General features: G+C 36.3%; 1 protein-coding gene across 1 annotated transcript in view; it reads left to right on the forward strand.

Annotated features, from left to right (window-relative positions):
• Positions 1-23,676, forward strand: part of RELN (reelin) — a 523,882-nt gene that overhangs the window by 270,370 nt on the left and 229,836 nt on the right. The window contains exons 7-8 of the mRNA XM_068549918.1: positions 730-826; positions 6,193-6,244. Coding sequence (XP_068406019.1) covers positions 730-826; positions 6,193-6,244 — 149 coding nt within the window. The remainder of the gene's footprint in view (positions 1-729; positions 827-6,192; positions 6,245-23,676) is intronic.

The raw sequence follows: 23,676 nt of genomic DNA on the forward strand, positions 1-23,676 counted from the left end.
ATAATAATAAAGCAACTAATTAAATTATTTACAAGGTTAACATTAACTCAGTCTCCAAAATTTGCTTGAATTAGAATTTGTGTTTATTTCATATTACTATGTGGATTAAGTACAATCAGATTCCATTATTTTTTGCATTTCGTAGACATGCAAATCTATTTGAGGACAGTTATTTTAAACATTGACATTAATCATAACTCAAAAGAAAAAGGTTTAAAATTTGTAAAACACCTTTTGATTTCAGAGATAAATGGTTTTGGTTGATTATATAAGTGTATATTACTTTGCTTATCTTTCATATTAGCAAAATACTTGTATTGGGCATAGTATATTATGTAATGATTGTTAATAATACCAACGGCCATTAAGTGCCTACTGTGAGATTGGTTCTGTACTCTGTGTTTTATATACACTCTCTCATTTAATCCTCATAACTATGTGATATTTAGGTCAATATTATTTTCCTCATTTTACAGATGAGAAAACTGAAACTTTGGGAGGTTAAGTAACTTGCCCACCATTGCGAGTAACTGAAAGAATTGGGATTGAAGTTCAAATCTTTCTGTTTTTATGTTTCTTTAACATGTCACAATACAAAATACCATTATCTTCCTCGAAATGTTGATTTCAACTGAATAACAACAACTATTAGATCTTTCTTTACCTGAGTGATAAACCACATTGTGCTACTTAGTTCACAGCCTGAGGTTGTGTTCTGTGTTCCCACAGGGTTGAATGTAACAACTGTGAGACTGGAGAACAGTGTGGTGCAATTATGCACGGCAATGCTGTCACCTTCTGTGAGCCATATGGTCCAAGAGAATTGGTAAGTATGCGCTATTTATGTACATTATTCCAAATACATTGCCTTTACTGAACTTTTTGCCAACAAAAGGTTTTCCTACCCAATTCCAGTTCAGATAAAAATTTGCAGTATTATTTATGAGTCTATTGCAAATATCTCAAAATTAGGAGCAGTGATTTTATAATTTATTTTCAAATGTAAAAAATAAAGAATGCAGTAGTAAAATTGGCAGCATCAATGGATCTCATTAAACATGGTGCATCATTGTGATTATATGCCTTTTTAAAAATATGGGTATGACAGGCCTGACATATGATATATATGACACACATATATTATATATATATATATCATATCTAAATAATTTGTGACTTTATAAGTTCTTGTATAAAGCTTTACTTTTACACTTCTTATTTTCTTCTTGCAAGCCAAAAATATTAGATGAGCAATTTTATCACATTATTTTTAAACTTTGTTTCCTAACCACCTAGGAACTTTGATGAATTTTTTTAAAATGAAAAAGCACACTGAATAAACCAGTTTTTAAAAAATTTTGGTTTATGCCAAACTGTTCAGTAGTAGGTTACTTTAATTTAGATGATTAGATTTTGCTTGCCAAAGGTAAGTCCTTGGATCATATGTAAAATGAAACATGAGCATTCTAAATTGAAAGCAATAAAACCACTAGCCATCAGCATGTGGCTAGTGAGCCTTTTGTTGTCACTTGGTACTTCTTTCTGGCACCAAGACTACCTTCATTCCACATTCTTGAAAAAGGATATAAAAGCAATTGTTGTGTTATACTTCTAGCTCAATTTCTGTGCATCTAATTTTCTTTTTGCAACATCTCTTGTGCTTTGCTTTTCTGCTTTTTGACTTGAGTTTCAATGCCTCTCCTTTTTTCTCCCACATCTTCCTTATGATGGAGTTTTTAGTAACAAAGTTGTGTTTTTCACCCCTCCATCACAGTTATGTTTCCAATTCATTAATTTAAAAAGTGGCCAAAAGACTGGCTTCCACAGAAAAAAGGAGGAAAACACCTTGCTAGGTAATTAAAAGAAGATTTAGTTATCAAATTGTGAAAGTCAGTTAGTTTTTATAACATGGTTCTTATTTTATGCTGCTTGAATACCCCTTTCATGGCAATAGATAAATTTAATTTATTAAACATACGAGCTTCAGAACATTGATAAATTGAAGAGTTTTTAGTTGAAATTAGAACACAAACAGAATTAATTGGATGCAAATTAAAATAGGTGCTCATAATTCAAGTCTTAACAAGATATTATAATATTCCTGCAGACAAACGTGACTCTGTAGTGAAATTCTTCTTGAAAAAATAGATTTGCTAGTACATCTTAAATAATGTACCATGACTGAATTAATTATCTATAAACCTTAAAACAAAATTAAATTTTTGTCATAGTTAATCAAGCTTAGAATAAATGCCTATTTTAGAATGTTCACCCATTCAGTAATATTTCTGGAAATGCTTGGTAAATTCTTTTTTGTTTCTGATTAATAAGAAATAAACATATCTAAGAATATAATGCCAGAATTCATATTTCTGTAACATAGAAACTGAAGTGTATCTAGTTTATTTGATCCCATGTAATATATTTAATCCTGAAGGTTTCACTATATCCCGGTTTATTTAGCATTAGAGCTTATACACCCAGTGGGCTAGTTTTGAATTGTGTTATATAATTAATGTGAGATCAGCCTTTCAACTAAAAAGGAAAATATTCAAAATAATTATCTTTATCCAAGAAAGGAAAAAAATACACAGATTTATATTTACGTCATAAGTATTTTCCTAGGATGAATTGTGTTGTAGACTCAAAGGGAATAGAATGAAGATACATTAACAAAGATAAGGATGACATCTACATTTTACACACTAGCAACTTCTAATTTCCAATAATTTTTACACCGTATTGGTGTCCCCGGAGCAGAAATATATATTGTACCCAAGTTGTGTTTACAGAAGAAAGATCAATCGAAAGAAAAGTGATGAATTCAGTGGTCAGTAAACATGCTGTTGTCCACTAAAATTCAAATATCTGCACGGCACTTCAAAACTGAATCCAGTTAAAACAGTTGTGCATGAGAACTGATGAAAGTTATCAGCGCCAAACATCACTTTTTAAAAAAAATATACTTTAAAATTTTTCATAAATCCAGTTCTTACTGAAGTTGTGAAACAAAGAACCACCGACCACAGGTGAAGAACCTTAGTAGGTTAATGCTTTATTTTTTAAAATGCCTAAAAGAGCATTTCCATTTTGTGAATTTAGTCAAATGGCTATTTCATTTCAGTAAAACCCAGAGCCAGTGAGAGGCAGTACCCGCTTACACATGGGCACACCACGCATTTCTGTTTCCACTGCTGCTCTGCTGTGCAGCCCTCACACGTTTCACTACTTAAGGGAGTCTCCATATTTCAGGGAGTGGCACCTACCTAACTTGATTCATTTTGCTAGTCTGAAATGAAGGTAATGAGGAACTCATTTACCCACTCCTTCTAGAGAAAATGTGCTCTCTCAGAGCTTAAAACAAAAGTAGTCATGTTACTCTTCATTTTTTAAAAATAAAATATTTACTCAATTATTCTCTCATGTTTGGAAATGCATTTTAGTTACAAGGAGGAGTTTGGGCTAAAACAGGATTAAACCCAGTAAAAATTTGCAGGGAAGAAGTGTAGAATGAACAGCCTCAGCCTGCAGTGAATTATTCAGATTCATTTATTGAGCATATTAATTTTCTATAATTTTCTATAATTTGGAGTTTATTTGATAATTTAAGAGCAGTGAGATTTGGTAGGGAAAAAGTTCTCTCTCAGACATTCATAGTCGCTATAATATTTATCAAAATCTCTTTAAGAAGTCCTTTAGTTTTCAGAATGTCCCATGTAAAGACTTAATAACTTTGCAGACTGAAATCATATATTTGAACTCAAGAATAATAAATAATTTATAATACTCAAATGTAAATATAGGTGAATAGATTTTATAGGCAATGCTTCATTGTTTTTTTTCTCTTCATCTTTCCTGTTCTTTCTCGTAGCTGACAATTTTACTAATAAACTAAATGGGGAAAGGTAAAAAGAATGGGAGTCAACAGTCCTTAGCTTCCCTGGTGAAGAAAAAAATGTGGAATCAATGACTAATCGAAGTCTAGGGTCACCCTCAGTTAGCACATGTAATTGAAATTTGGCACCATTTCAGGTGATTTACTGTTTGCTAGCAGAGGTCACAGCTGTGAAACTTGATCACCCAGGTGACACAAGCATCATTTATTACACCCCCAGCATAAGTATCAAAGACTCTCTGGTCTGTTTAATGCACTAGCAATAGCAATAGCCGTGGTGCTTTTAACTTACATAATACCATACCATTGTTTCAAAGAACTTATATTCAGAAGTGTTTCATAACTCGTCTGGGAATCTACTCAGTTACATAAAATCAGAGGGGGAAAAGAGCATTCATTCAATTTTGTGAAAAATTTTTAAAATTTCCATGTGCCTCTTTGGACTTTAAGATCAAAATTTCTAAGTGGAACACCCATGAGGATAAGTAGTTGAACTTACTTTAAAAGTTATGAGGGAAAAACAAACAGATTTCTTTTAACCTCGCAGGACATTTGGTTCTGTCTAAAACATCCATGAGACATTTGGTTCATAAGACATTTGGTCCACACCAAAGGGTCCTTGAAGTTTGGTCTATCCAAAACTTCCATGAGCTTGTTTGGTCCACATCAAATGGTTTTGGACAGGACCAAATATCAAGGACTTTTTGTAGCGGACCAAATGTCATTTGGGCATTTTGGACAGCACCAAATGTCTGCTAACCTTTTCTAAAGGAATCTTGAAAAAGATCTAGTATTTTTGTTATTTAAAGAAAATTCTATTAGTGCATTTTTGCCTAATGACTCTGGTGAGAGGAAGGAAGTAGGAAACAGTTCTGAGCATGGTGGGCCAGCTTTCTCTTAAATAATCTGTGATAATGAGAGATTCACCTGACATCCTGACACCAGTGATTTTTGCTATGGTTAAAATCAATTAGGAGCTGATACCTATACTGATATCTAGACAACTTACAAAATGGGCTGTCTTGCCCTCCCCTCTATTGCCTTTTCTGCTTCTTCATGAACTTTAAAGCCACATATTTAAAACACATGCCCAGTCATGTTTCCAAATTGTGTTGTAGAAATGGGAAGTGCAATTCAACTTTTTGATATTCACATCTCAGCTGAATTCTAGCACTTCAAGAGGCTTGCTCACTGTTTGTCCACGAATTCCCGTGGCGATTCATGAACTGGGTATCTCTTGACTCTTCTGGATTGTGAACTCCATCACATGGGGGCTAACACAGTGCAGGGACAAGTCTAAGGATGTTATTATGACATTTAAGAAGCCTACTGCTTCTGCCATGTTGAAAACACAGTTATACACTTTTTGTTTTATAAGGTGCAGTCATGGGAGGCATCCCATACCTTACCTTATGGGGTCAGAAACCCAACAAGAGAGTCATTGAAAATGAGAACCTTATTTCTCATCTTACTTAAGCTGGTATGGGTCAAAGTCACTACTCCATAGAATGAATGAATGAATGAACGAACAAAAGAATTAATTAATAAATAAATATTTTTTAAAATTTTAATTTATTTAAAATTAAATAAGGTACCATTCCTTTTTTTAAAAGGGGGAAAACTATTTAGGCATGCTTCTTCATGAAACTAAGGGAAAATAATAGAAATGTGTTGGAGGAGTATTTCTAGGCCCATAATTTGATTACTTTTTGGGGGAGTAACAGTTTTACTGAGAAATAATCCTCATATTCTACAATTCATTCATTTAAAGTATACAGTTCAAGGTTTTTACTTTATTGACAAAATTATGCAACCATTACCACAATCATTTTTATAACATTTTCATCATCCCCCAAAGACATCCTGCACCTTCTACCTGTTGTAATTCTATTTATTTTTCAAAATGTTCTTACTCTTCTCATTTGCTCTTAATTTTGGTCCCAATTTTTGTTTGGTCACTTTTTATGATATTCTCTTGGGCCCCAGGTCTGTTGATGAGGACAGAGGGGAGGTGGTAGGGTGAGTGGAGGGGACTGTGTTACGTGCCTGGTAAATTATACTAAGAAAGAGTTTTCGATAGGACCCCGAGAAATGTACCAGCAGTGTCTAAGTGAGGATCTCACAGAGAAATACATCTGTGTTCTGACATGTCGACAGAAGTAAGCTAACCACTGGATAAACATAACCTCTGTTTATGGTTCCTTTCTATCCTTTACACTCTCCCTCCTCCTGAATCTTCTCCTCTTTCTCCTCCTCTCTTTCTATCTCGTCTTATTTTGTTATATTCCTTTTTCTAGATTACCACAGGCCTTAATACAACAACAGCTTCTGTCCTCCAGTTTTCCATTGGTAAGTTTTTTAGCAGTTAAGCAATTTAACTTGGAAGTGTTTGTTTTAATCATAGTGTATAAGCAGGATTATGGTGCCAAATACTTTTAGATTTAGAGAAGAGTAAGTCTTAACACTGCAGTAAATACTTTAAAAGATTTTTGAAGTGAAATAAAAAAATTGTAAATACTACATCCTGTTCTCACTTCTCTCGGGCAGCAAGTGGTATTTAAAAATAATCCAAATAATCCGAAACATCTTAAAGGCGGATTTTGAATGTATTGGATTATTACACAGAATTACCTTACTAGTAATGTTTTCCTCAGATTAAGATTGAAATCTGTTAAATTTCCTGCATTCTTACTGAATGGCAGTGAAAAAGATAATTATTGGTGGCTCAGGGAAACCAATTAAGGCTTCATACTTGACATAAATAATCTATGTTTAATTCAGACACAGATAATTTTAAAATGACTGTATCTGGCAGTATTTCTTTTAAGTGCCTTTGTATTAGAGCTAAAAATTTCTACCCAAAGCCTTCAGTAAAATCAGGTATCTTTTGATCAAGTGTTTATAGTTTTGCTGTCTATTATATTATTTTCCATTTGAATTTTCAAAGGTGTATATTAATAAATAACACAAGTTTCCAAAGGGAATGTTCTAGGTAAAGAAAGATGTTGCCTTCTAGATGGGGGCTAGTTTATTGGTCTTGGTCTCATAACATGGAAACCTCCTGGCCTCTCCCCATGACATGCGGACTGCTAGCGGCCATGCCCCTGAGACGGCATCCTCCGCTTTCCACTGTCTTCACCCTCATATCTTTGGGCATCCCGCATTAGCGAAAGGACTGTTTCCCTCACTAGCCTTCTAGTCCTAACTGCAAATCAGTGCTCTCACAGCCCACTGTGGTTGATTGTGCCTAAGAACAGTTTTCTTCAAGCCATGTATTGTAGTTGTCACTTTTTCCTCAGGTTGCCTCCTTTCAGCTTCTGTAAGTAAAAATGTGAACCTGCCTGACTACGGTTTGGACTCTTCTTCTAACATTGATAGCATTACCTATAACAATTTACAAACTATTCAGAAGTCCATATGTGGTCATAAGAAAAGCATTGGCAAAAACAAAATAATGAGTTTTTTGGTAAGACGATTTTCTTTGATCTATTAACAAGTGTATCCTAAATTTTCTATAATGAGCATGTAATACTTCTATAATCAGAAAAAAAGGCTCATTTTTAAAAAGTTGTGGTGCTACAAAAACAGATTTTTAAAACTCTAGCATGACGGGCTAGTGTAACTTAGAGGTTCTTAACCAGAACAAATGTGTTTAAATTCATTATGCTATTAATATAAAATATAAGCTAGATTTTTTATTTATCTGTATTCTGAGTATTTATTTGAATATTAATTTCAGATAATATCTTTATGCAATTAAAGAACACAAGAGAATGCTCTTTAAAATATATGCCTCACAATTCTACTATATTTAAATTTTAGTCATGGTAGCAGAGATCCAGCACCAATTAAATTATCCTTCCTTAAAGGAAAAAAAAATTCTATTTTTGTAAATAGTAAAGAGTATACTGTGGAGCTGGCATAGATTCATTTCCTTGCCTTTCAATAGCACCCTACCATGAACAATAGAGCTGATGAAAGAGGGCCAAGAAGGGGTGTTTATCAGAGAATGTAAGGTTTGGTGCCTGAGACCCAAAACCCAGAGCAAGCACCATGCCCAAAGGCTTGAGACTAGACCCAAAAATGTGACTTAGCAAGAATCCTTGATTTCCCCACAAGCCAGAGGGCTGCAGCTCAGCAAGCCAGAGAGTTGCTTGTATTATACAAAGCATGGATTTGAATCCCAGGTTAGAAGACTGGAAGAGTAACCGAATCAGGGAGTTGCAAAAAGATGGATGGATGGATAGATAGATAGTTATGTCAAGTTTATAACTAAAAAATACACTTAGAAATCTTTTTTGAGTGGGAGGTTTAGAATAAAAAGTGAAATTTTAACATGTCATTGTTTGGGAATGAAACAAAATATTTAGTTAAAGAAGTTATAATTTACTGCCTAGTGACTTCATTGGGGAATTTGCTTACTGCATTTTGAGAATAAAAATTCTTGGGAACTAAGAAGTATTAAAGTGGCTGAGAAACAATGTAGTGGCAAACCATTAGCTGTATGGTGTTGTATGGTAAATAGGCATAGCGGGCAGAACTTTCCAGAAATGGTTTTGTGTATCTCATGATGAATGCTTGGAGTAGTATTCTTCTGTTTGTATGTATGGTGCGAGGACTAGACTGGGGCACATACGCAAATTCCAGAAACGTCATAATTGTGTATATTCATCCTGAGCTTTACAAGCCCCACAATAACCAAAGTAGCAATCGCAGCCAAGTAGCCACTGAATTTATATTCTCTTCAAAAATTATATTGAGTGTGTTATTAAAAAAACACTGTGTGTAGACAGTTCAACATTTATATTTATTTGTGTCTTGTGGAACTTTCCAAATCTATTCAAATAGTGTGGTTAAATATGGTCAGTCAGATTTAGAGTCACTCCTTAAGGAGTCCTCTGGGATGTTAAATGTTCATTGTATATCATGATGATTCAGATGTAATATAGACCATTTTCTAGGGGATTCTGTCATTATTTATGGCCTCAATGATAAGTATGTTCATAACTATGGCTATATAACCACAATTGAATAAATTATTGCCTTGATATTTTTATATTGCTCTTGTAAACATTTTAATTTCATCACAAGCGTTATCCAAGGTAGTCCCAAGTACCTCAGGGATATGTATATAGAAATTGAATGCCAATGTTTAGCACCAATGCTATCCCAGCTCTTTCTAAATACACACACACGCGCGCGCGCACACACACACACACACACACACATATAAATATACAGACTATCTTAACCAAATGAATTTTAAAGTTAAAGCATCCTGAAAACACAGTTCTGCAAGTTGAAATGTACCAGGTTATCAACAGCTAAATCATCATGAAAGATGTCCTAAAATATTCTTAGAATAACTTTTCATTTTTCCATTCCAGTGAAAGATCTCATATCCATTTCTGTGCTGAGGCATTGATCTGCTACAATCCTCACTTGATTCATTAGATTCAACTTGTGGAATTTATGGTTGTAAGCTTAAGGACATTTACCCATTTCCTTTAGATTTCCTCTGGGACAGGAAGAAAAATTTGAAAAGATGCCCTTGTAAACCACTATTTTACAGATGCCTCCAAACTCTGTTTTCCCAGGCAGGGTCCTCGGTCCAAGGGAAGTGCTGGTAGTGCTTTGGAGCCATTATTCACTTAACAAAATTTCACTGACTATTTGTTGTCTGCTTAGGCTTTTCTGAGCTAACGTTAACTATGGAAAGACAAAAAAGTGAGAAAACAACATTTTTACAGTGTTTAGTGGTGTGGTAGAAGGCTCTGGATGCATATGGAGCATGAAACATCTAGAGAATTGCCAGACTGTTATAAACATAGATGGATGTGTGTACTGGTCCCCGTGGTGTTAGGTCCTGCAGAGTAGAGCAATTCAGGAAGGCTTCTTAGAGAGGAGAATCCCTGAAAGTCAACAGGATGAGTCAGTGGAAAGGACAAAGTTTTTCCAGTTCAGGAGATAGAGTGACATAAGCAAGGCTTAAAATGGGGACGTGAGTGCCCTCCTAGAGCAGGAGGACTGGCTGGGGTTGCTATGAGCAGTGTCACAGTATTTGTGTCCATCTGAAGAGTTAATCTGCATCAGCTGGGAGTTTTAAGTAGGAAATAGAGGTCAGAAAAATGACCTCTTTTTCTCTTGAGCAATAAAGAAATATAATGAAATTAATTCTTAATGTGTGTGTGATCTTTCTTAAGAAAGATCAGTTGTGTTAAGAATGGCTTTGTCCCTTCCTTAATGTAAATCTGCATTGATTCACTCAACAAGAACTTGCCAAGTAATATGCTTGTTCAATTTAGCCCAGCTCTTTCTTTCAGATTAATAGAATCCATTGGCTAAATGGGGATTGAAAGTAAAGCATTTAAAAACATACATTATGAAGAACGGTTTGCTATGGGAGGTAAATCAGTCTTGTCCCTCATACTATTCTCAGCCCCTAGCCTAGGGACTCAAAATTAGTAGATGCTCATTAATATTTCTTGCCTGAGTGACAAGTAACTATTACTGAGACATCTGTAATATTATGTAGCCAAGTGCTAAATTGGTATGATGCAGACATTTCACGCCAAGAAATTTGGGGGAGGTGATCTGAGGACCTCAGTCAATGGAAAAGATGACCCAGAAGGAAATAGAGAATCACCAATAAACTATGCTTTTAGTGAAGCCATTAGATGAAAATACATATCCATGTGTTTATCAGTTTGCTATTATTGAACTAGCTAGAATCTTTTATTTGTTCATAATTTATAGAGTTAGTATCTTTTTTCTTTGGTTTTACTTCTAAATATCCTAAAGATTTTGTGTTTTGTGGGTATGTGTGCGTGTGTTTTTTATTTATTTATTTTGGCTGTGCTGGGTCTTCGTTGAGGTATGCGGGCTTCTCTAGTTGCGGCGCACGGGCTCTAGAGTGCGCAGGCTCAGTAGTCGTGGTGCACAGCTTTAGTTGCGGTATGTGGGATCTTAGTTCCCTGACCGGGAATCGAACCCGGGCCCCCTGCATTGGAATCGTGGAGTCTTAACCACTGGACCACTAGGGAAGTCCTGTGTGTGTGTGTGTGTTTTTTTTTTTTTTTCCACTGCTTTTTTGTTTGTTTTTAATCACCTCAAGCAGAGGAAAGGCATTATATCATAAATGTTTTATATTTACAGATTAAGATATGAAAATGTCCTTAGGCCTGAATTATTCTCCTTTGTGCTGTACGTGCTACAGAGTCTCTGAGATAAATGAGAGCTACTCATTTTGTATTTTGAAAAATAAAAACTAGAAAATTACAAAGTTAGAGGTATTCATTGCTGAATTGGAAGATTGCTTTGTAAAAGAAAAGAGATCTTTCTCAAATAGATGTAATGAATAAAATGCCACTTATAAGAGGTATTATATTGCATTTAGCATGAGGGAAGTTTTTCCCTCAAGCCTGATTCACAGACATCTTAATTACTTAGAACTTGATTTCAGTAGAGAAACTGTCCCTCAACTCTTGGAACAGCTAATTCAGAAGGAGGAGAAATTGAGCCCTCTTATATCTTGGTAGGAATTATTGCTCATTTCCTCTGTGAATATCCTGAGATATATTTCTAAATCAGACTCTTTTTTTTTTTAAGAGTCACTTTTCCTGGATAAGTAAGTAAGACCTTGGGGAATTTATTATGAAGTCGTGAAAAACTCTTTTGAAAACACGGGAATCTCTGAGTGTGAGGCTAACAAAATCTCTGGTGACTTGAGCTCAAAACATACATAAATAAAAACAGAAGTTTAGAAAATTTTAATGGTAAAATTAGCTCAACACATGTGCTTTTAAGGTTAAATACATGTTTTATTTGAGTTTAAGATTCTTGGATATAAAAGATATTAAAATAAGATTTGTTTATTACTTAATTTTTAGATCTTCAGGAATCTATATTAACACAAAAATTGAAATATTTATATATGGAACACTTCTGGGTTATCTATTTAATAATTAAAGTTTGGAACTGATTTTAGTTCAGGTTATCCTTCTTCTTCATCCTGGAGTTGACCTTTTTAGGGAATGTATATTTAAAAGACCAGTTTATATGAACTTTATATATTTTTCAAGTCCACCTCACCTCAAGTTCTTAAGTCCTATCTTATGTAATAAAGGGGAATATTCTGAAATATTGTAAGATGCTACTAAGTATAAGGTTCTGGCAAAGATTGTTGAGATTAATTATGTCTTTGCATTATTGAAACTGATAACTAAAGAGTTGTCTTCACGTGAATTAAAATACAGTTGGAAAGATACTGTACCCTTTCTCTTTTGAAATATTTATTTCATTGTCACTCATCTTGATGAGGCTTAAAAATAAATATTAATAATTCATTCATAAATATGTTTCACTAATATTTATTGAAGGCTGTTCTAGTAGAAGGGATAAAACAGTGAACAATAGGATGAGAAGAAATTGATCATTGATATAGATTAAATGGTCTTTCCTCCATGAAAACTCATCTCATTGCCACACCCTCATATCTCTGAATCCCCACTTCCTCTGTATTTATTTTATGATGCCTACTTCACTCTGCGTTGATTTATACTCTGGCCATTTATGCACATCCACTTTCACCCTTTATAGCTTAAATGTTCCGTGAGGACTAAGAAGTGTACAAGTATCCCTCTTTGTATTTAGGGCAGAATTTTACTCACGACTACAACTAAATAAATATGAACTGAATTGAATTCTATTCTTAGGTTAGGAAAGAGATTTAGTGAGGTTCCACGTTGGCGCTCAATACTAGACCCTTCTTGACTGCTGAGGCAAGGGAGAGTGCTGAATGAAATCCATGAGCAATATTAAAACCTGGTCTGAGCCAGCAGTTTTCACTTTCTTATCAATCAAGGACTCTTGATCAAGGATTCTTTTATCACAGATCTTTAGGATGTGAATACATCCACTGTAGGGAAAGCAAAATCTAAGAAACTGCCCAGGCTTCCAGGAGTTTGTTATCAAATAGGTGGAGGTGGGGGAGGGGAAGTCCACGTGGGAGAAGAAACGGAGGGGTACAGACCACAGAGGAGGGTGAGAGGGCAGCCTGTCGGAAAGTCCAGGAAAGAGGGAGATCCAAAGGCAGGACTTTATCATTTGGGAGGGAGACTGACAAGAGCAGGTGTGGTACCGCCCCAGAGAGTCAGCGTCACAAGGAAGGTTAGAGCGATGGCTCCCTTCAGGAAGATAAGGCAGTGGCCATTCTAAGACCTTGAGACCAAGGTCAAAGCCCGAACTGCAACAAGGGTGGTAATGCAGAGTCTCCAGATTGCTGGGGGTGGAGAGGGACGTTACTTAACACCTGCTGCCAAAGGTGGGGATCAGTCCTCCTAGAAAATGAGCCAGGCCTGAGCACTGGCGCTCGGTTTATGGCCTCCACCCCAGGGAACAGAGGGCTGCTCAGCAGGGAACCTGGCAAAGCCTGGCACGTTTTGCATTTGTCTTCCTTGTGTTTTTCTCAACATAAGATCTGATGAAACCTCTATGTTGTGGACTTGGGAGGGAACTTGCAAAGGGCTGGGCACCTGAAATTGGTTGGAAATGACATGGCGTTCCATAAACCAGGAGGGAATTGGTCCCTTTCTCTCTTATAGGAGTGGCAGGAAAAAGGAAAAAATACAAATATTTTGGAAGTGAGGGAATGGGGAATAGGAATGAAAGGGAACAAGGTACAAAGGGGAGGAGGACAGCTGTTCATTTTATATCCTGTGGTCATTGTCCATCTGCCATAAACTGAAAGAAGTCACCTAATGAGGTTTGGGAATTTCAGCCAAGGAAGTGACTAAGGAGCAAAATATTAAGTACAAAAAATCACATACTGTCACATTTTTTCAGAAGGAAAGGCTTGCAGATCTAATAGCCTGTTTACTAATAAAGTCAGTCAAAACAAAAATTATTACTAGTAGCCTCATTTTAAAAATAAATATAAAACATAAGGGGAAGAAGAGTTGCTTTTAAAACCTGGTTCTTTTTCTATATTTTATGAAAGAGGTTTTTTGAGTTTCATTCAAGGTAGTGTGTTTTTAGCATATGTATAGCATAAATATAGAATATTTGTGAGGATTTTTTTACTGTTACTTTATTTGACCTCTCTTAATCCTTAATATCAGTTTTTAGTAGATGCTTAAAATGGAAATTTTACTTTCATATAATGGTCCTTTTTACAACACTATCCTTGAAATATGTTTCTTCATTTAAAAATATGCTAAATTCCCCCCAAAGGTATTTTCTGGTGGGCAAAACAGAGTTATAGACATAAATTCTGGATTTTCATATTCAAATAATTGCTTAATTGATCTTTTGGGGCAGCCGCAGATTTTGGACATGTTGATTTCTCTAAACCGACAGTTTCTATTAATAAAATAATGATTTATCTCAGCTTCGGTCATCATATTTTACCAAAATTGAATTCACTTGCTCTTGACAGAGTAATTCGAGAATTTCCTCTTGTGTGGAATGGAATTGTTCTTAATTAAAGTAATATCTGTGGGCTCCTTTCAGTCACAATTCCCATCCCTGTCATTTGGGACTGAGAAGCCCCAGGATGCGTCCCGCCTGGGCTGCCACAAAGCATTATCCGATACAGTAACCATTTTTTCCTTCCCTGCCTCTTACCCACAAATCAGACTGCTTCCCTTTTGGCTACAGTGTCTGAACTTCATCAAGGCATGAGCTGCTGTCTCTGTGCCGGCACAGGCCAGGCACATTGAGCCTGTATTTTATGAGCCTGAAGCAGTGCTGCATGGCAGGATGTGTGGGCAGGGTTAGACGTGGGGACAGCAGCTACTAGAATGCCTCAGAGGAGCCAGGGAGACTGGTGCTCAGCCAAGAACAGCATCCAAGTACTCTGTGGATACCTAAGGTACATGAAGGTAATAGGTAACCAAAACAACTGACTTCGAAGGGTACACCAGGCAAGAAGCTAACTCACTGCTAGAGGACAAACTTGCTTACAGTGTTTACAAAATTTATAAACTAATGAAACAGATTTATACAGATGTGCCACATTACAAAATAGTATGAACAGGTACATAAAATCTTATCAAGTTTAGGTTTTTCTACTAGAAGAGGAATAAAAAAAACATGAAAACTAAGAAATATATAAAACTGGTTATCCTGGAAATTACAGCATTACCTGCTTAAAACCGGCAGTCACAATCTAGGTCCCGTGCATTAGGTAGTACTTCTAGACTGGCCGTATTATAAAGATTTTGCTCTACTTATGGTAGGTTGTTTTGATGCCATGGTCTGAGAGAGCTAATGCCCTTAGGATTTTTCTGGCAGACTTGGTAATGAAGGAAATAAAAACCTAAGTATAGTATAATCACTGTTGTTACTGGAAAATAAACATGCACAGCTGCCTCCAGTGAAATACTTGAGCAGAAGTTTGTGAAACTATCAAAATATTGATCATCTGTATAATAATGGTCCATGACTTGCTTGTGGCAGAATTACTTAGAAGAAGAAGAATTGCCAGGTAGCAAATAAGCTTTTACTGTGTTTCTCAGTGCTTTTGGATACAATGAACATTTTCTCTGTAGTGAGTAGTACTGTCCTTAAAAATCTCTCTGGGGGGGAAAAAATATAGATAATTGCCAGAACTGCTTATTATACCAATATCTTCATGTTGCTCATCACATTTTTCACTATATAGAATGAGGCAAGTCCCTTTGTTGAATGCCTTAGCCTACAGTAACATGTAATATCCTCTGGGAGTGACAGTGTCTGGCTTTTAAAAGCTTCTCTAAAAGTTCCCCGTTCATCTCTTTCTCTCTTTCCATTCACTGCAACCTCTAGTTAATGGCCCTGTCCTCCATTTATCTACCTTGAAAAGATGAAAGGATGTGTTGATTCTGCTAAGATTTGCTTCAGTCCTAGCAGGGAGTTCTAAGTAGCCTGATTACATCGATTTCATCACTTTATGAACTTTCTATATCAAATGCTGTTGTTTACACGCAGCTCTGGGCGCCCTGCTTGTCTCTGAGGTCTGAGTTTTGAGTAAGGGCAGCAGCAGCACTTGGGTTGCAAGAATCCTCAGCAGGGCTCTGTCCAGACACTCCTCGAGCCTTCAGGATTTATGGGTCCCGCTCCACTATCTAGAGGCATGATTTCTGGCAGTGCTTTTCCCCATCTATAAATCTGCGAGATCACTTCTGTCCTTCTGTGGCCCTGTGCCACATTTAAAAAGGCAGCTTGTTTTTCAGGCAGAGCTTTGAGGAAAGAACCTGCTCCCGGCAACCACTACCGAACCCCCAAGAGGCAGTAGCTCCTTCTATTGTTTCTGTTCTGATTTACTTTGAAAAGTCTGGGGCTTTGTGAAGAAGGGCATAACCAAATAAGAATAAAACTACCCTGGGCTTGGGAGACTAAAACCAATTGATTTATCCTTTTACTATAAAAGTAAAAAGAAATAAAGAAATAGAGAGGGCTACTGGAGACACAGGCTCACAGTTCCTAATCTGTAATTCCATATTACAATAAAAAGCTCTCGGAAAAACCACAAACCTTTTTTTTTTATATTTATGTGATGGCAAAGCCTCCCATGGCCTGAATTCATTTGGCAGCCAGACCTGACTTGAAATGATTTAAGGCTATTTATAATCTTTATTTATACTACTTATGTGAATCTTCATGTATTTCACTGTAGAAATATCAATATGTTTCATTATAGGGTATTGCCTCAGACCTTGCTGGGGATGTCGCATAACATATGGTATATTTACCATGTTACCTTTCTGAAATCTGTAAATTAAGTAAAGAAGCAAGTAATTTGGATCCTGAAGTTTATCTTACCTTAAGGGATTATGGACTTGTATGACTGTTATTTTGAGAAAGGGAGTAACTCTTGAATTCTTAATAGAATAAATGACTAATATATCTATTTTTTAAGTAGTCTTGATTTTATACTAAATCAAGCTATTTTTTAAGTTGTTTATTTTTATGGCAACCACCCAAGAGAGATGAGAAGAAAGGAAGAAGTTTATTTGTGAATTTTGGGAAATTTGCTGACTCTAGGAAGTTCCCTAGCGTCTCCTCCGGGCGTGTACATTATGGTTAATGGGCTACTGCACAATGAACAGGTTTTCAGTGTGCTTAATATGGGCTTCCTTGATTAGCACATAATTGGTACTTGTTCATGTGCTTGTGTATTCTTGGCATTATAAACTCTAACAGCCCTTTAAGAGCCTCTCGACCAGCACTGCACAGAAACACTCCACTTAGTAAATCCTGGAAGGTACAGGTTCTCACTGGCTTTTTTTGAGCTCCTGAGGTTCACTCAGGTGGTCTCCAACACAGTCCAAAAATGAATGGCATGTTTCTTATGTAAGCAAACAATTACTTACAAGTCATTTCATCCATCCTAATCTAGTTGTAATGTGATAGTTTCCTTTTAAGAATATTTTAATTGAGCCAGATCTGCCTGAAGTAATAGAGAAGGAAAATAATTTCAAGAATCATATCTTCTCATTCTCTTTTTATTGTTGTCCTGCATTGCAATACATTTGTCACTGGAATGTGCCATGTTAAGCAAAGTGGAAAGTGAACCATGTAATCTGGACCTTGGTGCTCCCACGTGAGTTAAGACATTCGTGAAATGTGCAGGAACACGCTTCAGGGCATGCTCTGTACAGGGGTGGGTCTAGGTTTTGTGGGTCCATGTTTGAACCTTACACAATTTGGGTGAGGGCTAGGTTGTCTTTAAGGAAAAGAATACAAAATTACACATTCAAAATTAGGTACAAATGTGAATATTTATTTAGAATGAGAAAAGAAATCACAACAAATTACAAATCTTTAGAAGTTGACAATACCACAAGCATCACAAAATCCAAAAATATAACATAACGTCTTTGTTAACTACCTGAAATACTCTTTTCCTTACAACTTTTGGGTGCATATTCTTAAACTGCCTCTGCATATGACAATTCTATAATATTTTTATTTAGAGACTAGAAAAATAATTCTGCCTCTAGCTTGGTGGATCAGAGTTTTTTTTTTCATTTATTTAACATCTTACCTTCACAATTCCTTACTGGTATATCATGTACGTTTTTAGGATCATTAGCAAATTGTAAAAATCTCTGTCTTAATTTCTTTCATGTATGAACTACAAGACTTCAGGGCATTTTGACTTCTCTTGCACAGTGACCAATCTTAGCAACTCTGAATTGACGTCACTCACTGAACAGTTTATTCCCACTGTTCTTGAGTCATGATGACATAGGTACTTCATCACAGTGGGTGGTAGGCGTGTTCCTAGAAGCTCTTTCTACGCTGAGGATGACTGCACTGTGGAATAGAAGTGACCTGCATAACTATGTAACTGTATCACACACACATATCTCCAACTCAACTTCCCCTTAGCCGGATCCCGAAAGCTGCCATGGCCACTCCAACACCACCTGGCATGAGGGTAACATGGTGAGGCAGTAGTCAAGAAAGGAGGCAGCAGTCTCAATCGGTTGCAAATGTTATAAAACATGGTCATGTGAACACATTGCTAGAGTTCCTCCCAGGGCCTTGGAAGGTGCTCATCCAAGTGCAGAGCCCTGAAGCTTAAGCTTCATGAGCTTCATCGTAAATCCACTTCTGTCTACCCTGTCCACTGTCTACACTAACATGTTAGTGTATATAATTGAACATTATATTTATCGATGTTATACTGATAAAGATGTGTTTACATTCTTATAATAAATTTATTGTCATTTTCACACTTCTTTCATGGGAAAGCCTCAACTTCCCTTCCAAATACCAATCACATCCTATCACCTTCCCTTTATTTAATGTTCTATTACTTTTGCCTATCTCAGTGGTCGTATGTAGGAATCATGGAGATTTCTATACACTGCTCCACCTAGTATTCTGATTCCCTGTAAATAATAGTCATTAATGCAAAATAAGAAAAAAAATTTTTTCAATGTAGATATTTTAAGCCATGTATTTTTTTCATTGAGAATATTTCCATGTCTTTGTGACTCATTTTTGTTGATAAACAACTTTTGTTGTTGATATAAATGGGGAAGGGAAAAGAGCACTGGATTGGGAGTCGGGCCATATCGTCCTTTCTCTGCCAACTGGCCTTGTCGTGTAACCTTGGGGAAGTGGTGGAGCCTGTGTGAACCCCTGACAACTTGTTTGTAAAGTGAGAGTGTACATCTTCATGATCTCTTAAATGTCTTCCCACTGTAGTCCTAAATCCTAGAACTGGGTGACAAGAATGAACTATGAGTTAACCAGGAATACATTTTGTCTGAAAATATGGTTATGATGTTTTCTGTTTTAGTTCAGGGGGGGCCCCACAAGAAATATCACAGTAGTTGCCTTTGATACCTTTATTCAACCAATTGTAGCTAATTTATACTTGTAGCCTGTTTTGCCATCAGGGAAAGATATTAAGTAGAGGAACAGAAAAGCAGCATCAGCCAAACCATGCAGTGTTGTTACCCTAACAATTCTCAGCATCGGAGAACAAATGTGCTGCCCCTCTAGCTTTCCCAGAAGAGTGACAGTCTCTGTGCTAGTGGACAGAGGCTATAAATCACCTCCATCTCCTTATCCTGCTGAAAAGAAATGCTACAAAAGAGCCAGTAACAGCAAAAATAATAATAATGGTATCATTGCATTTCCAAAAGACTTTCTTCCTAGAGTTTAAAGTGCTTCCTAAATTGCATTCATTCATTCATTCGTTCGTTCATTCAACAACTATTCACTGAGCTCCTATTCTGTGTGAAGTAGCTCTCAAGGCACTGGGGAGACAGGATTCACAAAACAAAAGTTTTGCCCTGATAGGGCTGACATGCTGATGAATATCAAACAAATGAATGTCAGGGAATAATGAATGCAATGAAGAAAATTAATCAGGGGTCAGCAAATGAGGAGTAGCATTTTGTTGGAGGCAGCCAGGGGGCAGCCGCTGAGGATGTAACCATTGATCAAAGGCTTGAATTGTTTCGGAGGGGTAGCCCGGCAGAAGGAACGGCCAACATAAGAGCCATGTGGACTGCTAAGGGGTCACCACACAGCTTATGTAAATGTCAGTTCTAAATGATATTTTACTTCTTAAGTGGGAAAGGCTATTCAAAGTGTATACATTTCCTAGTTTTTCCTGAATGACAGCCAAAGTCAAGAGAAGTGGGACTGAATCACGAGAAAATAACTAGGCTTTTGAGTTCCAATGTACCTCAGAAATAAGAAATATTTTTAATAATTGATTGACTCATTGATTGATTGATTGACTGTTAGATTGATCATCTTGGCCTGACTCCCTATAAAAAAAGTGGAAAGTTATTTATCTATTGTTTTCTAAATTATACTAAGAATGATACTATTTAAATAGAACGGGGGGGGGGGGTGGGGGATAAAAGTTGATACCAATTTTAGTTGCAATTTTAAATTGAATAAGTGGTTCAAAGATCAAACCGAGATTACAAAAAAATATTTCTTAGAATCATAGTGACGAGTCTCTCTAACAGTGAAAGGAAGCAACCTTTTAGAAATAAGCTTTGCCATTCTTCTTATTTCTTTATTTTTAAATAAGAAGTACTAGGCACTGTTTTACATTTGTAAATATTAATTGTTTCCTTATAGTAAAATGATTATTTCAGAAACAGATTTACAAGATATTATGGAATGCGTTATTTAGGATACAAATGTGGATTACACTGTTATCTTAAATTTAATCCTGATTGTAATATTATATCAGGTTAATGCTTTCCACATAATTAAAATTTTCTGAGTTGGGAGGTGTTAGGATTTACTTCTTTGGAATACAACTATTCTTTAAAATCTCTTTTAAATGCCTTTCTATAGATTTTTCAAGCAAATGACAAAAAAGTGTTCTTTACAATACCTTTTGTGTTTGTTCTGAGTGCCCAGATAGGAGGTTATCACAGTGATCTGGGTGAGAGATGATCTAAGGAGGTGGTGGTGAAGGTAAAATAAAGGCATAGATTCAATAAATTTGCAGGAGGAGGGTCCGCAGATTTGGGTGACTGGCTATGGGGGCAGGGAAAGGAGGGGAATGGGCAGGGAGCCTGCAGAGAAAGTGATGCCCAAGTAAACCTGATATTGAGGCTAGAGGTGGTTCAGTCCTTTAGATTTTACCAAAAAAAGGACCATCTGGCTCAAGTCAGGAGCCTGAGTAGAAGCAGAAGCACAAAAGCCTGTCCCAACATGTTCTGACCATGTGAAAATGAAGCACTGTTTGTCTGTTTTTTTAAAAGTGTGCTTTATGCACCAGAAGGAGTATAGTGAAGTGGTTGAAGGCATGGGTTCTGGTCTACCCAAATCTGAATCCCATTTGGGTCTAGCGTAAATCGCTTAACCTCTCTTTGCCTCCGTGCCCTTACCTATAAAGTGGACATGCACAGAGTAGTACCTCTCTGCTCATAGAAACCTTAATTGTTCTCTTGAGTTACTAGAATTTTTTTTCTTTGTGGTACTACTAAAACTTTGATCAGATTTTCTGTTTTCTTTGGATGCTAGGAAGTGCAAAATCAAATTTCCACTCTAGCAATTGTAAAGACCTTATAAAGTTTATTTCATTATACTGATCCCAAAGGGCCTTCTTTTTCTTATCAAGTAGACAACTTTCTTCCCCTCTAACACATTTACAGTGATGCTAACAAACAGGTAGATTACTCATTTGGGTCTCAGCTTTCATCTCCAGGTTGAACTTACAGCATTTCCATTAAAGAGCTGGAAAATAACCCCAAACGAAAGAATCGATGGGGGAAAAATGTGCCATAAGTTCTTTGATAAGCAGTAATTCAACTTAATATTTAGCCCATGAACAAATATTTGCTCCTTTTTCTGGGATAAATGAATTTATGAAATGAAACAAAAATACTGAATCATACCTGAAATCTCTTAACGTGGACCAAGATTTGTTTTCTAGGCACTTTTAATGCGTTAATGCCTTAATCTTCACAACAGTTCTGTGAAGTGATTGCTATTATTATTCACATTTGACAAATGTAGAAACTAGACACAGAAAAGATAAGTGACTTGTCCAAGGTCATACAGCTAAAAAGTGTCAGAGCCCAGATTGCAAACCTGGCAGCCTGCCCCCACCATTCACTCTCCTAACCCCTACACATACTTTCTCTCTGGAAGATAACTTATATCAGAGGGAATTTCACTCTAAAAACTGAAGTTTAAAAAATTATATAGAATTATCGGTAATACTAACAAGCATTGAATTTATTATCATATAGAATTCCTTCATATGAGAAAAATAAGATCTATTTAAGGCTATGTGATGATAAGGTTATATGATGATAAGACGTACCTATCATCAAAGATTTTATAACATTACAATTTAGAGTAACATTTTTCTATAAGGTTACAATTTTATTAGGTTTCTTCCTAGACATAAAAGTGGGTTTTCTCCCTTAGAACAGGGTATTAATCTAGTTAAATATTCAAACAGAAACAAAATAAATCAACTTGAAAGGACAAGGTAATGTCTTACGATTAAGAAGACATTACATTCGAGAAACTTTCTTTTTTTTTTAATGCAGTAGAAAATGATTCCTGATGGAGAGGTCAGAACATGTGTCTTGGGGATGATATTCTGTGTGGCTTTTGAGTACTTTGTATGACTTTGCAAATTGCTTATTTTTAATTATGCTGGGCCATTATAATAAGGCTTTACTAATAAGTAAAATAATTCATCTGGCTATCCTTATTCGTCACATTACTTTATCTGGCTGATAAAAATGTACCATGATTACTCATGTGATCTGTCTCTGATATTTTTATTCTAAAAGCAGACTGGATTATGTAACCATCTAAGTCATCTAAGGGCAGTTTCTAATTAACATGGGGGAATTATTGCCCTGTTGACTATACAACAGTACCAAAGTTAATCTGTGGTAAGGATACATAAAGTCCAGATATTCTACAGCACGGCTCTCAGATGCCTTTTCACTTTGACCCAATTCAGGCAAATCGAAAGTCCTTAAGTCCCATCGATCTACAGTTATAGTTCCCTTTTCTAGTATAAATATAACACAGTAAAAACAAAGAAATGGAGAACTTAAAATAAGCAAATTACAGCAAACTTACTTATGATCCAGCCAGAGTTTATTGAGCTTCTATTGTGCACCAGGCACTATTCTGGGTACCAAGGACACAAGTAGTAAACAAGACAGACACAGTCCCTCCTTCAATGGAGCTTGCATTCTAACAGGAGATGGGCAATGAGCAAGTAAACAAGTAAATAAATAAGGTAAATTTAGATAGTGATAAGTACTATGAATTACTTAAAATGGAGTGATAAGATGGAGGGTGATTGGACACTGGGGACTGGAGTTCTTTAGATTGAATGTGCAGGGAAGGCTTCTTTGAGGAGGTGATGTTTGCACAGAACCCCAAGAGAGAAGATGGACCCAGCCAAGGGGTGGTCTGTGGGGAAAGATATGAATGGAATGAGGAGAGAATAGAGTATGAGGAAATTGACATAATCAGTGTTGTTGTAGGCAGAGAGAAGGCATGGAAGCCCTGAGATGGAGTGTTCAGGGAGGAGAAAGAAAGTCCACAGTGTCTGGAACACAGTAAACAAGAAGAGTGGTACAAGGGAAGCTCTAAGTCACGGAGGGAGCTCAACCTTTTATTCCTAGTGGGCTGAGAAGCGTTGAGAGGGTTTTAAGTCAGGAATGAATGGCATGATCGCTAAAACAATTTAAAAGACTCCTCTGTTTTTGAAAGACCTCTTACTGCTGTGTGGAGAATGGATTACAGGAGGATAAAAAAGGGAGTAAGAAAACCAC

This window comes from Eschrichtius robustus, chromosome 8, assembly GCF_028021215.1.
Source record: "Eschrichtius robustus isolate mEscRob2 chromosome 8, mEscRob2.pri, whole genome shotgun sequence".
In the NCBI taxonomy this organism is placed as follows: domain Eukaryota; kingdom Metazoa; phylum Chordata; class Mammalia; order Artiodactyla; family Eschrichtiidae; genus Eschrichtius; species Eschrichtius robustus.